Source organism: Hylobates moloch, unplaced genomic scaffold, assembly GCF_009828535.3.
Source record: "Hylobates moloch isolate HMO894 unplaced genomic scaffold, HMol_V3 SCAFFOLD_11, whole genome shotgun sequence".
Taxonomy (NCBI): domain Eukaryota; kingdom Metazoa; phylum Chordata; class Mammalia; order Primates; family Hylobatidae; genus Hylobates; species Hylobates moloch.
In genome coordinates, this window is record NW_026652286.1 from 84,388,325 (window position 1) to 84,408,373 (window position 20,049).

A 20,049-nucleotide genomic window follows, 5' to 3' on the forward strand; every position below is an offset into this window, starting at 1 on the left:
AAAAAAAGATGCAAGGAAAGGGGTGAGTTTTAAAGAATCCATAACATTCTTTTATACATGTAGCACTGAAAAAACAGCCTTCTTTTATACATACCTCCACAAATATTTCACTGGCAAGGAAAAAATGGGAGCACATTATAGGAAATACCAGGGAAGCTTAGAGACATAGTAACAGGGAGACAAGAAAGAGGTGAGACCAACTCCTGAATGGTACATGGTGTCTTGTTGTTGGTTGAGTGAACACATTTCACGTCATTTCTCCCAAAATGAGATTAACCTTTGCTCTCATGTCTGAGGGCAGTGGCAGCAGCTCAAGAGAAGCTCTCTCTGCAAAGACCAGAGCAGACTAACAAAGGTAAAATAGGGTCTCTTTACTGTGCTTCTGTCAAATAAACACAGCTAATTATATTTTAAAGCCAAACAAAGCAGGCTCCCCCAGTGCGTTGAGTAGAAGGGCTTAATACTCACACACTCTTTCTTTTCCCCATTGTTCTACTCAAGGCAGCCATAGATCCTTACCTGAGTAGGCCAAGTAGTGTCAAGCAATAAGGTTGAATCTGAAGGCCAGGCAGTATTCCTGAAGGGCAAGTCGGCCTGCTCAAGCCCTCTTCTACCACCTGATCAATCATTCAATCAAACGACAACGAATAGGTCTGCAATTGCCAAAATTAAAGTCATTCATTCTTTTTCCAGATGAGTTGTCATTCAGTATACTGAGATGAGAGGATCAATGGGAAGAGAACTACAGTTAATTATTAACATCCATTAGCGTACTTCAGTATCATTAGTTAATTGTTTCCCAGAAAGTAGGGCCCAGAGGGAATGGGAGAGAGGGCAGGTGAGGTTTGACAGGCTGGAGTAGACAGAGAAATAGGTCTGTGGTGGGGAAGAGGCCTAGATGAAGGCCTGGGTAACCAGGAGTCACAATTAGAAAAGGACACCAAACATCTTGCCTGTTTAATTACCTTTGATTTCTTGGTGTGATTGTTAGTCTCTCAGTCTTTATCCAGAGCAGTGGTGTTCAACTCTAGCTACCTATTAGCTAGATCACCTGGAGAGTTTAAAAAAAAAATAATGGATGCCTGGGCCCACCCTCGACCACACACTCAGAATTCCTGGGTGGTCAACCAGATAGTGGCAATTTTCTTTACTTTTTTTTTTTTTTTGAGACAGAGTTTCGCTCTTGTTGCCCAGGCTGGAGTGCAAGGATGCTACCTTGGTTTGCCGCAAGCTCCGCCTCCCGGGTTCAAGTGATTCTCCTGCCTCAGCCTGCTGAGTAGCTGGGATTACAGGCATGCGCCACCATGCCTGACTAATTTTGTATTTTTAGTAGAGATAGGGTTTCTCCATGTTGGTCAGGCTGGTCTTGAACTCCTGACCTCAGGTGATCCGCCTACCACGGCCTCCCAAAGTGTTGGGATTACAGGTGTGAGCCACCGCGGCCGGCCAATAGTGGCAAATTTTTTAATGATCCCCAGGTTCTGCTCGTGTAGCTCCATTGGAGAACTGCTGCTTTACAGGTCACAGCTTCTTCAGCAGTGGGTACTAGGCTGTTGAAGCAGCTAACCAATCAACCAAAAACGCACACCCTTCTCATTTGGCAACTTGCAATTCCCGAGTTAAGATGATCAGTCAAAGGCCAAGGGCACCACTTGCCAAATACAGTTTGTGCAAGAGTGAAGGTCAAGAGAGCTCTTGTAAGGCAAGTATGTCTGAAATCCATGGCTGAAGGTCTGCAAAAAAACACTTGTCAGAGGAAGTTTGTCATAAATCCCCCAATCTTTTGGCTGTTGGGACCACCAAGAAGTTGCCTCATTTATATACTTTTCTTTCTTTTCATTATATATGTATATTTTTAAAATACAGAGGCGGGGTGGGGTCAAGCTTTATTGCCCAGGCTGATTTCAAACTCCTGGCCTCAAACGATCCTCCCACCTCAGCCTCCAGAAGCGTTGGGATTACAGGTGTGAGCCCCCTCATCCAGCCAACTTACATACTTTCATCTCTAGGTATGTAATGACAGAACAAGCCCAGAAACCAGAGGCAAAACCAAAAACAAACAAAAAGGCCTACCACCTAAAGTATTTTATAATTCACTGAAAAAAAGGAAAAAAAAAAGCTCATACTCACGGAAAATGTTATTTAAACCCAATTGTTAAGACTATTTATTCTACCAGCCTACAACTGGAAATTCCCAGTCTTTCCTTGTCGCTACAATTCCATAATCTCACATCCCTAATCTAAATTTCCCACATTATATTTCTCACGTGTTGGTAATCATTTGTTTAAATGTCAGGGCTATGCTGAATCCACAGCTGAAGAGAACCAAAACAGCTTTCAGTTTTAAAATATCCTTTGCTACTTAACATTGTGTCCGGAATTGGTGGGTTCTTGATCTCACTGACTTCAAGAATGAAGCCACGGACCCTCACGGTGAGTGTTACAGTTCTTAAAGGTGGTGTGTCTGGAGTTTGTTCCTTCTGATGTTCAGATGTGTTCAGAGTTTCTTCCTTCTGGTGGGTTCGTGGTCGCTGGCTCAGGAGTGACGCTGCAGACTTTCGAGGTGAGTGTTACAGCTCTTAAGGCGGCGGGTCTGCAGTTGTTCGCTCCTCCTGGTGGGTTCGTGGTCTCGCCGGCTTCAGGAGTGAAGCTGCAGACCTTCTCGGTGAGTGTTACAGCTCACAAAGGCAGTGTGGACCCAAAGAGTGAGCAGTAGCAAGATTTATTGCAAAGAGCAAAAGAACAAACCATCCACAGCGTGAAAGGGGACCCCAGTGGGTTGCTACTGCTAGCTCCAGCAGCCTGCTTTTATTCTCTTACCTGGTCCCACCCACATCCTGCTGATTGGTCCATTTTACAGAGAGCCGATTGATCTGTTTTACAGAGAGCTGATTGGTCCGTTTTGACAAGGTGCTGATTGGTGCATTTACAATCCCTGAGCTAGACACAAAAGTTCTCCATGTCCCCACTAGATTAGCTAGATATAGAGTGTCAATTGGTGTATTTACAAACCCTGAGCTAGACACAGAGTGCTGATTGGTGCATTTACAATCCTTGAGTTAGGGCTTTGGGAGCCGCGGCTTAAGGTGCAGACACGGCCAAGTCCAAGAACCACACCACACACAACCAGTCCCGAAAATGGCACAGAAATGGTATCAAGAAACCCTGATCACAAAGATACGAATCTCTTAAGGGGGTGGACCCCAAGTTCCTGAGGAACATGTGCTTTGCCAAGAAGCACAAGAAGGGCCTAAAGAAGATGCAGGCCAACAATGCCAAGGCCATGAGTGCATGTGCTGAGGCTATCAAGGCCCTGGTAAAGCCCAAGGAGGTTAAGCCCAAGATCCCAAAGGGTGTCAGCCGCAAGCTTGATTGACTTGCCCACATTGCCCACCCCAAGCATGGGAAGTGTCCTTGTGCCTGTATTGCCAAGGGGCTCAGGCTGTGCCGGCCAAAGGCCAAGGCCAAGGATTAAACCAAGGCCCAGGCTGCAGCTCCAGCTTCAGTTCCAGCTCAGGCTCCCAAAGGTGCCCAGGCCCCTACAAAGGCTTCAGAGTAGATATCTCTGCAACATGAGGATAGAATGAGTGGTGCGACCCCCAACCCCCACCCATGGGCTACCATCTGCATGGGGCTGGGGTCCTCCTGTGCTATTTGTACAAATAAACCTGAGGCAGGAACGAAAAAAAAACTTGAGGTAGATACAGAGTGCTGATTGGTGTATTTACAATCCCTTAGCTAGACATAAAGGTTCTCCAAGTCCCCATCAGACTAACTAGATACAGAGTACCGATTGGTGCATTCACAAACCCTGAGCTAGACACAGGGTGCTGACTGGTGTGGTTCACAAACCTTGAGCTAGATACAGAGTGCTGATTGGTGTATTTACAATCGCTTAGCTAGACATAAAGGTTCTCCAAGTCCCCACCAGACACAGGAGCCCAGCTGGCTTCATCCAGTGGCTCCCACACCCGGGCCACAGGTGGAGCTGCCTGCCAGTCCCGCACCGTGCGCCTGTGCTCCTCAGTCCTTGGGCAGTCGATGGGACTGGGCGCCGGGGAGCAGGGAGCGGCGCTCGTCAGGGAGGCTCAGGGTGCGCAGGAGCCCACGGCGGGTCGGGGGGAGGCTCAGGCATGGCGAGTGCAGGTCCCCAGCCCTGCCCTGTGGGGAGGCAGCTAAGGCCCAGTGAGAAATCGAGCACAGCAGCTGCTGGCCCAGGTGCTAAGCCCCTCACTGCCCGGGGCTTGCGGGCCGGCTGGCCGCCCCGAGTGTGGGCCCGCCAAGCCCACGCCCACCCGGAACTCGCGCTGGCCCGCAAGCGCCATGGGCAGCTCCAGTTCCCACCCGCGCCTCTCCTTCCACACCTCCCCGCAAGCTGAGGGAGCCGGCTCTGGCCTTGGCCAGCCCAGAAAGGGGCTCCCACAGTGCAGCGGCGGGCTGAAGGGCTCCTCAAGTGCAGCCAGAGTGGGCGCCAAGGCCGAGGAGGCGCCCAGAGCGAGCCAGGGCTGCGAGGGCTGCCAGCACGCTGTCACCTCTCAATATTATTCAATCTGATGTATGGCTATGGTCATCTTGCAGTCAGACTTCCTTTTCCTAGCAGGACATGTAGCTGGTAGGGCCCGAGCACCTCCTCACACCTGAAGGAGAGGCTTTCTGACCCAAACTTGTTCAGAAGGTCTCCTGGGCTAGGTTCGACCCTCTAAAAGCAAGTCACAATAGGAATATTGAATAAAGGTACCCTCTCTCTCTTTTTAGAAGCTACCCTTCTAAAATGCTTTTGTGAAGAAGTGCTTGTATTTCAGGAGAATTGGCGAAATATACACATTCATATCTTCCAAATTGCCCTTTTTGAGTACTACAGGCAGGATTTATAATTTACTTTTTTTTTTGAGACAGAGTCTTGCTCTGTCACCCAGGTTGGAGTGCAGTGGTGTGATCTTGGCTCACTGCAACCTCCACCTCCTGGGTTCAAGCAATTCTCCTGTCTCAGCCTCCCGAGTAGCTGAGATTACAGGCACCCACCATCATGCCCAGCTAATTTTTGTATTTTTGTAGATATGGGGGTTTCAGCATGTAGGCCAGGCTGGTCTCGAACTCTTGACCTCAAGTCATCCGCCCACCTCAGCCTCCCAAAGTGTTGGAATTACAAGCATGAACCACCATGTCCGGCCAACTGGCCGTATTTTCTATGGTCTAATCTATGCCAAATTGAGAGCAACAGTTTGTACATTAGTCCCAGGTCTCTTTTTGCTTTTCTTTCTTCATTGTCAATAAACATGTACAGTACCAAAATGTTCAGGGAACCATGTTGAGCACCAGGAATACACAGCAGTGTGATGTGGTCTTTGCCCCTCATATGCCAACAATGGCCTTGCGAGACAGGGTTGCATGGTTTATATGTTAAGGTTCTATGCCATTAGTAAGGACACTGGGTAATCAAGAAGGCTCAGAAAAGAATGTAATCAAAGAGTCTGAAGTCTAGAAAGCCTTCTTAGAAAAAGGAGACTCAGCCCTAAAAGTAACGCATAAACAGGGAGAAAGATGACATTCTAGACAAGGGAAAATAAATTAAGGTTGTGGACTTCTCCTTCCTGGAATTATACTAATAAAAGCATCCTTTCTTCAGACAACTTGGATGAAATAAATCAAACCAAGTTAAGGGCATCTGGGGTCCTATGGGAAGAAGAATGATAACCAACGGCACACCACCAGAGGGCTGCTAGAAGTTATAGGGTACAAAGTCTATGGCATAGCAAGGACATTAGGAATTCATTTACAAAAAAAAATTTATTCCAGCTGGGTGTAGTGGTGCATGCCTGTAGTCCTAGCTACTCAAGAGGTCGAGGCAGGAGGACTGTTTGTTGTTTAAGGCCAGCCTGGACAATATAACACATGCTATTTCTAAAATATAGAAAAAGAAAAATTAAAAAAAATTTATTCCTTCTGACAACCCCAACAAAGGGGGAAATTACCTAAGTGTTAGATATATAACTGGATTAAGATTTCTAAGAAAATTAGACTCTCACAGTCCAGTGATTCTCATTCTAAAAACTTAAGATGGATCCAGGAACTTCATCTCTTTTAGGTACAATGTTCATATATTGAGTAATTCCTTTTATTTAATTTTTATTCATTTTTTATTTTTTTTTGAGACGGAGTCTCGCTCTTGTTGCCCAGGCTGGAGTGGAATGGTGCAATCTTGGCTCACTGCAACCTCCACCTCCCAGGTTCAAGTGATTCTCCTGCCTCAGCCTCCCAAGTAGCTGGGATTACAGGCATGTGCCACTACGCCTGGCTATTTTGTATTTTTAGTAGAAACGTGGTTTCACCATGTTGGTCAGGCTGGTCTCGAACTCCTGACCTCAAAAAATCCACCTGGCTCGGCCTCCCACAGTGCTGATTAAAGGCGTGAGCCACTGCGCCTGGCCCATATATTAATTCCTACTGTGCATGGTTTTAACATAGGTAAAATAAAACTAATCCTCACTGGGTTTCCCAAAGTCTTCTTCTAAAATTTTCAGAATAAACATTCTGGGATATTTGGCCTGTAGAAGGCAGGTCTCCACACTGAGGAATAGGGCTGGAGTCAGGGAGAAAGAAGGAGCTGAGCTCCTTCAGTTTCCAATTTCTAAGAAAGATTTAAGAGCAAAAGAGAAAATGTCACATTAAGAAAAAGAAAATCAAACTGCTACAATTTAACTTTTTCTTTCACAGGAAATATAAGTATGTAATGTAAACACTGACATGTGAAATAAAGTACAAGGATCAGGAAGACAAGTGAATGGGACAATACTCTTGCTTTAACACCTTACTGCTTCCTGATTTCATTTGCAGCATGAATCACCTGGTTATACAGACTGGCAAAAGTAAAGGCAACATTCAGATTTACAGATAACACCAGAAAGCCTCTGAAATCCAACAATGCCATACGGAAGTCTGATCTTTCTGTTGCAAAAAAAATTAAAGCTGGGCACATGTCCATTTATCCATTTACCCAAGGCATTTAATGTAGGAGCATAAGAATGCACTGATTAACACATGAACTTTAATATGCTTATGGAGGCCAAGATTAAATTGTGCCTCTTCTCCCTCTTCAGAGAAAATAAAATTAACCAAATTAAAAGCAGAGCTGCCTGATACTGGCCAGAAGACTACATAATCACAGTGAATTCTTATTTCAATAAATCCCAGGAAATGCAAAACACAATAAATGATTGCCATTGGAGCTTTGCCCAAATGGTCACCGTAGACCTCATGCTGCAGAATCACATCAGGTTTTCAAGGTTCTTTCGCAGAACTCCAGAGTTGGAAAAATGACCCAGATAAATGGTTGAGATAAAGACCCATCATGATTTAAAACAAAGGGTCTATTTCCAAACTTGAATTCGGTAATAAAGAGTATGGGCTGCAATTTTCTGTGATTATCTCAAAAGATTAAAATAACCTGTCTTCTTTCTTATCACATGACACCTACCAGGCAGGAGGTAAATTTTGGTAATAGATGCCTACTGTGCGGACTGGTTCAGTAATGGTACTCAGCATCACAAGATTTGGGGATTCAGATAAGGCTGCTTTAGAGCTAGAAATCAGAGAACCATGCATTTGCCAAGTATACCTACTCCCTCACTCACCCCATGATCAAAGGCTATTAAAAATTATCTGGGCCGGGTGCGGTGGCTCATGCCTGTAATCCTAGCACTTTAGGAGGCCAAGGCGGGAGGATTACAAGGTCAGGAGTTTAAGACCAGCCTGGCCAACATGGTAAAACCCCACCTCTACTAAAAATACAAAAATTAGCTGAGCACGGTGGTGGTGCGTGCCTGTAATCCCAGCTACTCAGGAGGCTGAGGCAGGAGAATTGCTTGAACCCGGGAGACAGAGGTTGCAGTGAGCTGAGGTCGTGCCATTGTGCTCCAACCTGGGTGACAGAGCAAGACTCTGTCTCAGGGAAAAAAAAAAAAAAAATCTGTAATCTCACATCCCTCTATACTCCACCATCTATGGAGAAATAAGTATCTTGCATGCTTCCTCCTTTTGGCAAGCAGAACAGTCAGTGCAGGCTGAACACTGCTTTTTTGAGGGAGAAATGCTACTCCGAGCAGGTGTGTTGAAACTGTTTTTCCCAGGCAAAACTATCCTTCCTATACTACAAAGTGATGGAGATTTTTAAAAATGTGTTTATAAAATATCACATGAAAACACTTTCACAACGAAAAACATTCATTTCTATATTCCTTACCTATAACATTTGGCACAGTGTTCTGCCATGTATTGTGCTTTCACTAAAGACATACATAGAACAGAGAGATCCAAAATCAGGTTTAAAAAGTGATAGGAACTGATATTTCCAAGGAATCCCTGCATCAGTCCTGGCCTTTCTTTGTGCTATATTATAATTAAGGTTTTGTTTTTTTTAAAAAAAAAAACAAGATGATAAAACAGATAAAACAGCATTATACTACTTTGATTAGAAAAAAGCCCTTCATCACAGATGGACCTCCATTCCTGGATTCTTATTTACCTCTGCGAAACATAGAGGGCCTTAGCTACTGTGAAGAACAGCACATTATTACTGCAAGTAAGGCAAATGTTTCACTTACAATTCTCTGCCCTGTAGTCAGATCATATGTGCCAGTTTTACACTGGAAAATAGTAATCAAGAATTGAGAATTAAATGCCAGAGATCTTTCAAGCAAGGGGGAGCCCAGTCTATCTTCACATACTCCCCAGTTATTGCTCTGTACTGTCTAGACCTATTACCTCTCCAGCGCTTCAACTCCATCTCTGATATTCCTGCAGAGATCTCAAAGAGGAGCTTTTTAATATTGTAACTAGCCATTTCTTCTGTTATCACTTCTTTTCTTCTCTCTTGGCATCAGTCCCTATTAGAATGCCCTTCTCTTTGAAAATGAAAGATGGGGCTGGGTGCGGTGGCTCAGGCCTGTAATACCAGCACTTTGGGAAGCTGAGGCGGGTGGATGACCTGAGGTCAGGAGTCCAAGACCAGCCTGGCCAACATGGTGAAACTCTGACTCTACTAAAAATACATAAATCAGCTGGGCATGATGGCGCATGCCTGTAATCCTAGCTACTCGGGAGGCTGAGGCATGAGAATTGCTTCAACCTGGGAGGCAGAGGTTGCAGTGAGCCGAGATCGCGCCACTGCACTCCACCCTGGGCGACAGAATGAGACTCTGTCTCAAAAAAAAAAAAAGAAAAATGAAAGATGGAACTTCTGAAAAATAGATTCATCCTATTTGCAGATATTCAGATCAGTTACCCTTAGGGAAATAAGGCACCTATAATGTGACCCCAGATTGACTACAGGAATAGTACTGATATTTGGATCCTGTGTGGCTGCAAAAGAACATGACTTCCAAACAGAAGCACTACTTTCCTGCCACAGGTCAGGCTGCATCACACAGCACTGCTGTGCTGGTCTAACACACAGGCTCCAAAGAACTCAAAGAAATACAGACACAATTCTTCCTTAAAATAGAAAGTTACAATATCAGTCGGGTCTCTGGTTAACCTCATCAGTCCTTTCAAGTAATGTTTTCATGGTTGAGTGAGGAATATGGAGGAGCAATAGATGAGAGTAAGGAAACCTAGGTTCCAGTCCCAGCTCTATTACTCACTGGCTGTGTGACCTCAGGCAACTAACTATCTTTACCTCCCCTCACTCCCCACCCGCAGCCTGTTTCCTTATCTGTAAAATGGGGATAAAAATCACCTGCCTTGTCTACCACATGCTGTGACTGTGCGGATCAAATGAGATGCTGTGAAAGTGCCTTGTAAACTGAAGTACTGACTGTAAAGGCTTTTAAAGTAATAGTATACACTTATTACATTTTAATTAGGTCCTTATCATTGCCTATTTGACTAGAAGTGCCCCATGCAGGATGTGCCTCACAACAGACAGAACTAAAAAATAGGTGCTATAAATATACACTGGTCCTTTTCACTGGGGGTGGTTAAAAAAAAAAGGAAAATTCTTAATTTCCTTAGCAGTGGCCTCAGATTACATTACTTAAAAATGTGATGTCATCCAAATCTATCAATTGATAGAATTTTCTCCAAATATGTCCTATACAGTTGTAGTTTTGTCTGTTGATATCTTCACATGGAGGAGTCTAGAATTCAAAAAATAGCATGCTGAAACTAAACAAAAAAGCAATACAACCTTATAGTTACAGTTGGTTGTAAAGGAAATGAAAATTAGAGGCATCATTATAATAAAATTAGGTCACAGTTCCTCAAATGGTCACCTTTTTCCTGAGATAGCTCCAGGACAGGGTCCTAGTCCTGTGAAGTGCTTTAAAGAAGCTTAGTCTTGCTGGAGGTGAAAAGGACATGTGGGTTGGCAACTAGGCTGTGTTCATTTTCAGCACGAGGATTTCAACAAGAAGGTCTGCTAGGAGCTGCCAAACAGCTTTGGTGGAGAAGCCCATATGGCCTAAGAGAGGCTTGCTAGTTCTCAGATGCCAGGCCAGAGTGTGGAGAACAGCTTAACACAGCCATCCAGTACCAGGATTTTCAGTTCTTCCTGTAAGTTGGCTCTGCTCTTCTCCGGTCTAGTAAATAATTGAACAGAGGAAAAACAATGAGATGTGGAGCAATATATCTATCTGTGCTTTAGGGCCTTTCTCTGCCTAGCTGCAAGAAGTTTACATGCAGAACAGAGACACACACAAGGAGCAAATGTGACTTTGACTAGACTTTGACTAGACTTTGAAATAGACTTTGACTAGACTTTGAAATAGACTTTGACTAGCCCAGAGCACCCAGATTCCAGTATTCATGTCAGAAGACCTTTATTACAAATGTTACAGGCGATGACTTGCAGGGAGTCAGGTCACTGGAATCAATAGTTAACAAGATGGTTGTCCTTTGGGGTCACAGGTGTGTTGCTAACCTCCACTTTTCTTCCTGATTTGCTTTGCTTTCCGGGGTTTGAGGATGGTGTAGTTTACATACACTGTATACTGATCTGACAGGAAGGGGACATAGAATGCCCGCAGCAGCTTTGAAGATCTGAAAAACAAGGATTAAAAAAAAGAATTTTATCACTTGGGAGAATTTACTAATGGTACTAAATGTGATTAAAATAAATAAACTAATCTGTAGTAAGGATTATATTTTATTCAAGTGGCACAGAAAAGCCTATTACTTCGGTACTACATCACGATAAAAGACTTAATCAAGGCCGAGTACCTTGTCATCTAAACGAAAATTTATTATTGTCCCTAATATGCCACAGTATATCCTTCAGAATAGCTCTAGGTCTTCATTTTGCATTAGAATGTGTCATAGAAAAATTCCAGGTCAATCAAAGGACTGCTGTTGCTGAAATGAATTCTTAACACCAAAATGGCTTCTGCATCTAAGAAACTGTAGAGATGCCAAGTACTCAAATGACCTGGATTCTAGCTCTAAGTTTTCCTGGAGAGGGCAAGAAAACTACATCCTGGGTACCTGTGCATAGTGTTCCAGTATTGTCTAAGTCAAGGAAAGAGTCTACACACAAGTTCATGTTGTGACAACATGTCCCTGGTAAATTATATCTACTTATTACTGAAATATAAGAACTGAAAACCTAAATTTCTCATGCATTTCTGAAGAATGTGAAAAGTGCTTATACTTTTAAATATATTATCGGCCGGGTGCAGTGGCTCACACCTGTAGTTCCAGCACTTTCGGAGGCCGAGGCAGGCAGATCATTTGAGGTCAGGAGTTCGAGACCAGCCAGACCAACATGGTGAAACTCTGTCTCTATTAAAAATACAAAAAAATTAGCCAGGCATGGTGGTGCATGCCTGTAATCCCAGCTACTTGGGAGGCTGAGACAGGAGAATTGCTTGAACTCGGGAGGTGGAGGTTGCAATGAACCGAGATCATGCCTCTGCACTCCAGCATGGGTGACAGAGCGAGATTCCATCTCAATAAAAATAAATTTTATTATTTTTTTATTATTTTATTTCTTTTAATGAGACGGAGTCTTGCTCTGTCACCCAGGCTGGAGTGCAGTGGTGCGATCTCGGCTCACTGCAAGCTCTGCCTCCCGGGTTCACGCCACTCTCCTGCCTCAGCTGCCCGAGTAGCTGGGATTACAGGCACCTGCCACCACGCCCGGCTAATTTTTTTGTATTTTTCAGTAGAGATGGGTTTTCACTGTGTTAGCCAGGATGGTCTTGATCTCCTGACCTCGTGATCCACCTGCCTCGGCCTCCCAAAGTGCTGGGATTACAGGCGTAAGCCACTGCACCTGGCCGAAAAATAAATTAAAAAAATAAAAAATAAAAATAAACATATGATTTAATCCGTTTGATAATCCTGTGAGGAAGTGGCATTATTATCCCTATTTTATAAAAGGGAAACTAAGGCTTCAACTTGCTCAGGGTTACACAGTAAGTGACAGAGGCCTCATTCAAATCCAGGTTTGATTCCAGAGTCTGCACTCTTAACCATTATGGTTTATCATGCATCCCAGGAATAGACTAACAGGATTTATCATTTCCTAGAAAAAGTTGTAGTGATAGTTTTAAATTCTGTATGGAGTATTACTTCCTGACTCTGATTTCTGAGTCTGAAAATCAAAAGTTGGCCTAGTTACTGCCATCCTGAATGAGGTAGCTGAAGGTGTTCCACTGGCAGTCCTCTTCCAAATTCTAAACTTGTAAATGTCATGTCAACGTGGCATTTGTACTGGCAGCCTACCCTTGGGTTTGGCAGACTCCTACAATGCCTGCACACAATGACACTGTGCTTGGCATGCACGCCTCTTAGAGATTCTTCCCAATTAGGACGCTGGCAGTGCCCTGTGCTCTGTAAGATTCACTTCACTTCAACTGTGAACTCTAAGAAGGGCTTTGATAGAGCAAGGAGGTTTGGAGAAGAGACATGATACAAAGCAAGGCTCCTGTAAAAAAAATGGACAGGAAGAGGAAGCATCTACCCCAGTCAAGGAGAAGTTAATGGCCAGGCCCTGTGGCTCAGGCCTGTAATCCCAATATTTTGAGAGGCTGAGGTGGGAGGATTGCTTGAGCCCAGGAGTTTGAGCCCAGCCTGGGCAACGAAGTGAGACCTGTGTTTACAAAAAATATTTAAAAATTAGCCTGGCAGGGTGGCATGCACCCACAGTCCCAGCTATTCTAAAGTCTGAGCTGGTAGTATGGCATGAGCCCATAAGCCCAGGAGGTTGAGGCTGCAGTGAGCTGTGATCATGCCACTGCACTCCAGCCTGGGTGACAGAGTGAGACATTGTCCAAAAAAAAAAAAAAAAAAAGTTACTTTTCATCTACATTGCACAAATAAGGTGAAGGGTAAAGGGTAGAACAGAAAGATGCAAAATAGAGCAAACTCCTACAAGCTTTAGTAAAGAAAGTATAAAACTAACAAGTGTAATTTCCATTCTAGTTGACTGTACAATAAAAGCTTCATTAATACAGTCATTGTATATTTCTGGTCGGCTCAGTCCTTGGTATAACCTCAGGGTCCAGTGGACCCAATTTTAGTTTCCAACTTTCTTTTTTTTTTTTCTTCCAAGAGACAGGGTCTCACTATTTCGCCCAGGCTGGCCTTGAACTCCTGGGCTCAAGCAATCCTCCTGCCTCGGTCTCCCAAACTGTTGAGATTACAGGCATGAGCCACCTCGCCTGTCCCAGGTTTTTACTTTCTTTTTGTAGCAATTCCCTACTATTTGGGAGGATTGGTAGTTCATAATTTTATTCTTTTTGGAGTCTTACAAAGAACAAAGATAAATTATACTTATTTTTATTTATTTATTTTGAGACAGGGTCTCGCTCTGTTGCCCAAGCTAGAGTGCAGTGGCATGATCATAGTTCACTGCAGCCTTGACCTCCTGAGCTCAAGCAATCCTCCCACCTCAACTTCCTGAGTAGCTGGGCTACAGGTGTGCCTGGCTAACTTTTTATTTTTTGTAGAGATGGGGTTTCATTATGTTGTCCAGGCTGGCCTTGAACTCCTGGGCTCGAGCAATCCACCTGCCTCAGCCTCCCAAAGTGTTAGGATTATAGGCATGAGCCACAGTACCCAGCCTATAAAATAACTTAAAAATAGGTCGGACGGGGTGGCTCATGCCTGTAATCCCAGCACTTTGGGAGGCCAAGGCGGGTGGATCACGAGGTCAGGAGTTCAAGACCAGCCTGGCCAAGATGGTGAAACCCCGTCTCTACTAAAAGTACAAAAATTACAGCGCGCCTGTAATACCAGCTACTCAGGAGGCTGAGGTAGGAGAATCGCTTGAACCTGGGGGGGTAGAATTTGCAGTGAGCTGAGACTGTGCCACTGCACTCCAGCCTGGGTGACAGAGCGAGACTCTGTCTCAAAAAAAAAAACAAAAAACAAACAAACAAAAAAACTTAAAAATATAGAAAAGAGGGTCAATTGGACTGAGATAGTAAATGGTGACGACTATTTTACTGGTAGGCTGATAGATTATGTTCAAAAAAATGGTCATTTTCTGAAATTATCAGACAATGATCTTATTGATTCCACTCAGCAGTTAGAAAAAAAAATTTCCTGATCACTAGGTGTGAATGAAAGAGAAAAAAAAAGAATAATAATTAAAAAACTATCTTGGTCTGCACAGGGGATATATCATCATCAAAAACACTGACTAGCAGCCGGGCGCGGTGGCTCACTTGAGGTCAGGAGCTCAAGACCAGCCTGGCCAACATGGTGAAACCCTGTCTCTACTAAAAATACAAAAATTAGGTGGGCATGGTGGCGGGTGCCTTTAATCTCAGCTACTCAGGTGGCTGAGGCAGGAGAATTGCTTGAACCTGGGAGATGGAGCTTGTAGTAAACCAAGATTGTGCCACTGCACTCCAGCCTGGGTGATGAGGCAAGACTCTGTCTCAAAAACAAAACAAAACAAAATAAAACAATAAAACACTGACTAGGCAGGTGTTGTGGTATGTTCCTGTAATCTTGGGTATATGAAAGAATTGCTTGGGCCCAGGAGTTCAAGGGCAACCTGGGCAAACACAGCAAAACCGCATTTCTGAAAAATAAAAAAAATTAAAAAATAAGTGGCTGGACTGAAATAGAAGAAGGACTACTATGCATTATTGTTGAGTTCAAAAGGCAAGCTAAAACAAAGGTAAAAAATAAAAGAGATTGGGAGAAAATGCAATATATGTACCAGACGATTTGCATCTAGACTATATAAACTGTTCCTGCGATCAGTAAGACAATTCAACAGGAAAAAATGACAAAAGATATGATTACAGAAGAGAAATGCAAATGGTTGACAAACATGAAAGAATGATCAGTCCTACCAGGAATCAGGGAAATGCAAGACTAGACACAATTTTCAATAATCAGGTTTGGAAAAGTTAAAAAGCCTGACAGTCTCAAACACTGATGAGGAATCAGGAAACAGATATTGCCAGTGAAAGTGTAAGCCTGCATAGCCACTTAGAAAGGCAGTTTTAGCAGTATCAATTAAAACAAAAATTATGCAGTCCCTATGATACAGCAGGGCACTTTTACTTTGTACTTTACACCATGTTATTTATTTATTTGCTTGTTTTACAAACAATCTACTTGGTTTTCGGTTTGCTATGATTAAAAATTTCAAATATATATAAAAGTAGATAGATTTATTACTTACAATAATGTTTTAAAAACCAGTAGACAAATTTTTGAATAAAGGAAACCTTCGATTTTCAAAAACAAAAAGCAATCAAACAAAAAAAATCAATGTGCCTACTATATGTAAGCATTTGTGTGCTGCCTCTGAAGATATATAAGTCTCTCTTCTCAAAGGGCTAATAAGCTAATTGGGTAGAAACAGATTATGAATGATACATCATCATAACTTAGCATATGGTAAATTCTAAACAGCTGACACAGAAGTTCAAAGTGATAATGCAAATATTCAAGGCGGGAGGTCAAATGCTGAGGGCTAGGTAGGTAGGTGTATAAACAGCATTTAATAAACATGTAGCACATCATTTCATTTTATTCATCCAATATTCCAAGGTACACTAAGCAGGAAAAGCAACTTGTCTAACCATAACCAAATCTACAGGCATCTCAGGTTAAATACTCTGTGCATTCAGCAGCAACTAGAGGTGGGCTGAATAAATCCCAAACTCTTTCTCATTGCCTACAAAGCCCTAGGAGATCTAGCCCTTGCCTGATTGTCCCACCTCACCTTGTGCGATCTTCCTCCCGGACCTCTACACTCCGGCCACACCAGCCCCCTTTCAGTTCTTCAAAAATACAAGCTCCTCCTACCTTAGAGCCTTTGCATATGCTGTTGCCTCAGCCAGGAACACCCTTCCACCCTATTTTTCTCATGACTGAGTCCATCTCATTTTCAAAGTCTCAGCTTAAAAGTTACCTCCTTTGGCCAGACACGGTGGCTCACGCCTGTAATCCCAGCACTTTGGGAGGCCAATGCAGATGAATCACTTGAGGTCAGGAGTTCGAGACCAGCCTGGCCAACATGGTGAAACCCCGTCTCTACTAAAAATACAAAATTAGCCAGCTGTGGTGGCGGGCACCTGTAATTCCAATTATTTGGGAGGCTGAGGCAGGAGAATCGCTTGAACCCGGGAAGTGGAGGTTGCAGTGAGCCAAGATTGTGCCACTGCACTCCAGCCTGGGTGACAGGGTGAGACTCCATCTCAGGAAAAAAAAACCTCCTTTGAGAGGTCTTCCAAAAATCCTAGGAAACCCTAGGTTTCCACCCCTCACTTCTTTTCTCTCAGTGCACCTGTGTGTTTCTTCATTATACAATTCACAATTTGTATTATTTGTTGGTTAACTAGTTTATTATCTGCCCTCCCCCACAAAACACACCCACATTCTAGGGGCCATGCCTGTTTTATCTGCCAACATGTGCCTGGCATATAGTAAATGCTGAAAAACAAATGTTGGATGGATGGAAGGAAGGATGAATGGATGGACTGCTGAAGAGAGCGAGACAGGGATATCACACAAATGAGATATGAGTTTAATTCAATATAGTTTAACTACAAGTGAATGAGCTCCATGTCAAGCAATGGGTTAAATGCCAGGAACACAATGATGGTTCCTCCTACTCTCAATGAGGAATTCAAAGTCCAAGTGAATTTGTGGTTTGGAATAACCATCTTGCTAAGGATAAACATGCTCTGACTTTGCTACATCATGAGATCCAAGAAACATCCTGATTTGCCAAGCTCCCTCAGTGCATAATCAATCACAAGAAATTCGGCATCAAATTCTAAATAATGTATTCAGGAAATAAGGAGGCATTTCTAGTTAAGTCAGAACACAAAACTACAAAAAAGGTGAGAATTACATAGAAGGAAAAGCTAAGAAGGATCTATTTAACATCAGAGTGTGGCACTGGAAAAAAATCCTTTAGAAGACAAACCTCCTTTTCTCCTGCAGATTCTGGTTGTGATCTTTAATAGCATTATCTATCTATAACACACAAAGCCACTAACTAATTTCCTCCAGAAGATGGAATCAGAAAGCAGCCAATATATGCTTAGGCCCATTCTCACCTCTAAGCTGGGATGGGAATACATTGTAATTTCTTTTTTTTTCTTTTGAGACAGGATCTCACTCTTTCACCTGGGCTGGAGTGTAGTAGTGTGATCCCAGCTCACTGCAGCCTTGACCTCAAGGGTTCAAGTGATCCTCCCACCTTAGCCTCCTGAGTAGTTGGGACTAAGGTGTGTGCCACCATTTCCAGCTAATTTTTTACTTTTTGTAGCGACGGGGTCATACTATGTTGCCCAGACTAGTCTCAAACTCCCGGGCTCAAGCAATCCTCCCACCTTGGTCTCCCGAAGTGCTAGGATTACAGGTATGAGTCACTGCACACGGCCTGTGATTTTTTTTTTAACCAAAAGAACAAGCTGGCTTGAATTCTTCATTTCTAACATTCCAGCTGCTGTTCTAGATTATTTTATCATCAAAAGCTTTAATATACTAAGCATAACTGGGGCATTTTGAATTGTTATATTGTATTGTTATTGAAAAAAGGAAATCAAATTGGTAATTTGCCTTTATAAAAGGAAAGAGCAGGCCGGGCACGGTGGCTCACGCCTGTAATCCCAGCACTTTGGGAGGCTGAGGCGGGCGGATCACAGGGTCAGGAGAGCGAGACCATCCTGGCTAACACGGTGAAACCCTGTCTCTACTAAAAATACAAAAAATTAGCCGGGGATGGTGGCGGACGCCTGTAGTCCCAGCTACTTGGGAGGCTGAGGCAGGAGAATGGCGTGAATCCGGGAGGTGGAGCTTGCAGTGGGCCGAGGTCACGCCGCTGCACTCCAGCCTGGGTGACAGAGTGAAACTCCAGCTCAAAAAAAAAAGGAAAGAGCAGTTGTGCACTGGAATGACATGTGAGTGCACACATTTATACACATGGAAACAAAGATCAGACTGATTCACAGACAACACTAATGCCTATCAAAACTCATACAATAATGTCTGTAATAAAGTGAAATGCCAAAGTACTGCCCTAGGGCAGCACAGGCAGCATGATTCAGGGAGACATAAATATGTGCCTCTATCATGGAAACTGAAATACTTCCCCTCCCAGTGAGAAAGTCACTCAAGTGATTCAAGGATGAAACAGATCTGGACAAAGCAATTGCCTGCACAGCATAATTAGCTCACAGCTCAGAATGTTTTCTAATTCAATTACCAGCCCTATTTATCAGGGCTGAGGAGCATTCGGCTGTGGAGATATAAATCTGCTCTTGCTGACGTCAATGAATGACTGGCTGCCAGTCCCTGATGTCACCAGTTCAGTAGGCACAAATGGAAATGCTGGGTCAATTTTTCACTTTAAAAAGAAAACATCCTAGTATCCAGGTTTTCTTTCTCTTTTAAAAGACAGGATCTTGCTCTGTTGCCCAGGCTGGAGTGCAGTGGCATGATCACAAGTCACTGCAGCCTCGACCTCCTGGGTTCAAGATCCTCCCTGATCTCTCTCCAGAGTAATGGGACTACAGGTATGTGCCACCATGCCCAGCTAATTTATTATCATTATTATTACTTATAGAGACAGAGTCTCACTATGTTGCCCAGGATGGTCTTAAAGCTTCAAGCAATCCTGTGGCCTCAGCCTCCCAAAATAGTGGGACTGCAGGCATGAGCCACCCACCATGCCTGGCCCACATCTTGTCCTGTCTTCTTTCTCCTCTCTTCTCTTCTCCTCTCCTCTCTTTCTTTGTTTCTTCTCTTCTCTGTCTGTCTGTGATCTATCTATCCTTCCATCCATCTATCCATCCCATCATCCATCCATCCATCCATCCATCCATCCATCCAAGCATTAATATCCCCTGTAAACCTGTAATCTAAGCCCACTGCCAGTTATCTTTCCAGCTGCAGCTTTTTCAAGCTAGTTTCTTTCTCTCTTGCATTTAGCTCACCTTTCAGTGAGAGATTTTCTACGACCTTTAGTGCAGTACTTGGCTTTTGCAGCTATCTTCAGAGAATCTCAGAATTCTTTCAAGACTTAGTGATAGTCAACCTATAGTTCCATATCAAGCAATTTAAGCACGTCTCAAAAAGCTAGTATGGAGCAAAAATGTGACTGTTGTTTAAGAGTTTTTAACAGGAAATGCGGTGAGAGACATTATTCTAATGGTAACTAATGCAAAGGTGACTTACAACCCTGTTATCCAAAAGAGGAGTTCCATGCTGTATGTTATACTCCACCAGTCCCTTGAGGATGGAATTTTATCTAACTGCTCTATCTCTAGTTTTTAGGAAAGTGCCACAGAAAGTCCTCAATAAATAGTCTGTGAATGAATGAACGCCTATGTTCTGACTCTTAAACCAGAGCATCTGGTTTACCTCCCACCCTTCTTACAATATTCATCTTCCACAAGGAAAAGGAAATATCAAAAATAATCTAAAGTTATTTTTTCTGTTCTTTTCCTAAGCAATTCAATCCTAAAGCCATTACGTGGGGCAGAGCAAAGCAGAAGTCTAGAGTGGGGAGCTGGGGGGCTGTGGTGGCTCATGGGATGTCAGAGTGCAAGGGGGCATGGAAGGCATGTTGCTAAAGAA

General features: G+C 43.5%; 1 protein-coding gene and 1 pseudogene across 6 annotated transcripts in view; one reads left to right on the plus strand and one right to left on the minus strand.

Moving 5' to 3' along the window:
* The window catches only part of ALG9 (ALG9 alpha-1,2-mannosyltransferase), a 97,721-nt gene continuing 77,672 nt past the window's right edge, over positions 1-20,049 (minus strand). For 3 of the 6 annotated variants that reach the window (XM_032167354.2, XM_058446520.1, XM_058446519.1), the window contains 2 exons: positions 10,916-11,034; positions 6,701-10,574 (listed from right to left, as the gene is read on the minus strand). In XM_032167354.2, the coding sequence (XP_032023245.1) occupies positions 10,537-10,574; positions 10,916-11,034 (157 nt within the window). In that variant the 3' untranslated portion in view covers positions 6,701-10,536. Of the gene's footprint in view, positions 1,052-3,345; positions 6,629-6,700; positions 10,575-10,915; positions 11,035-20,049 lie in introns of those variants that run through there. The other 3 variants (XR_009215570.1, XR_009215569.1, XR_009215568.1) reach the window with 3 other exon arrangements.
* LOC116477212 (large ribosomal subunit protein eL29-like) lies at positions 1,625-3,563 on the plus strand (annotated as a pseudogene).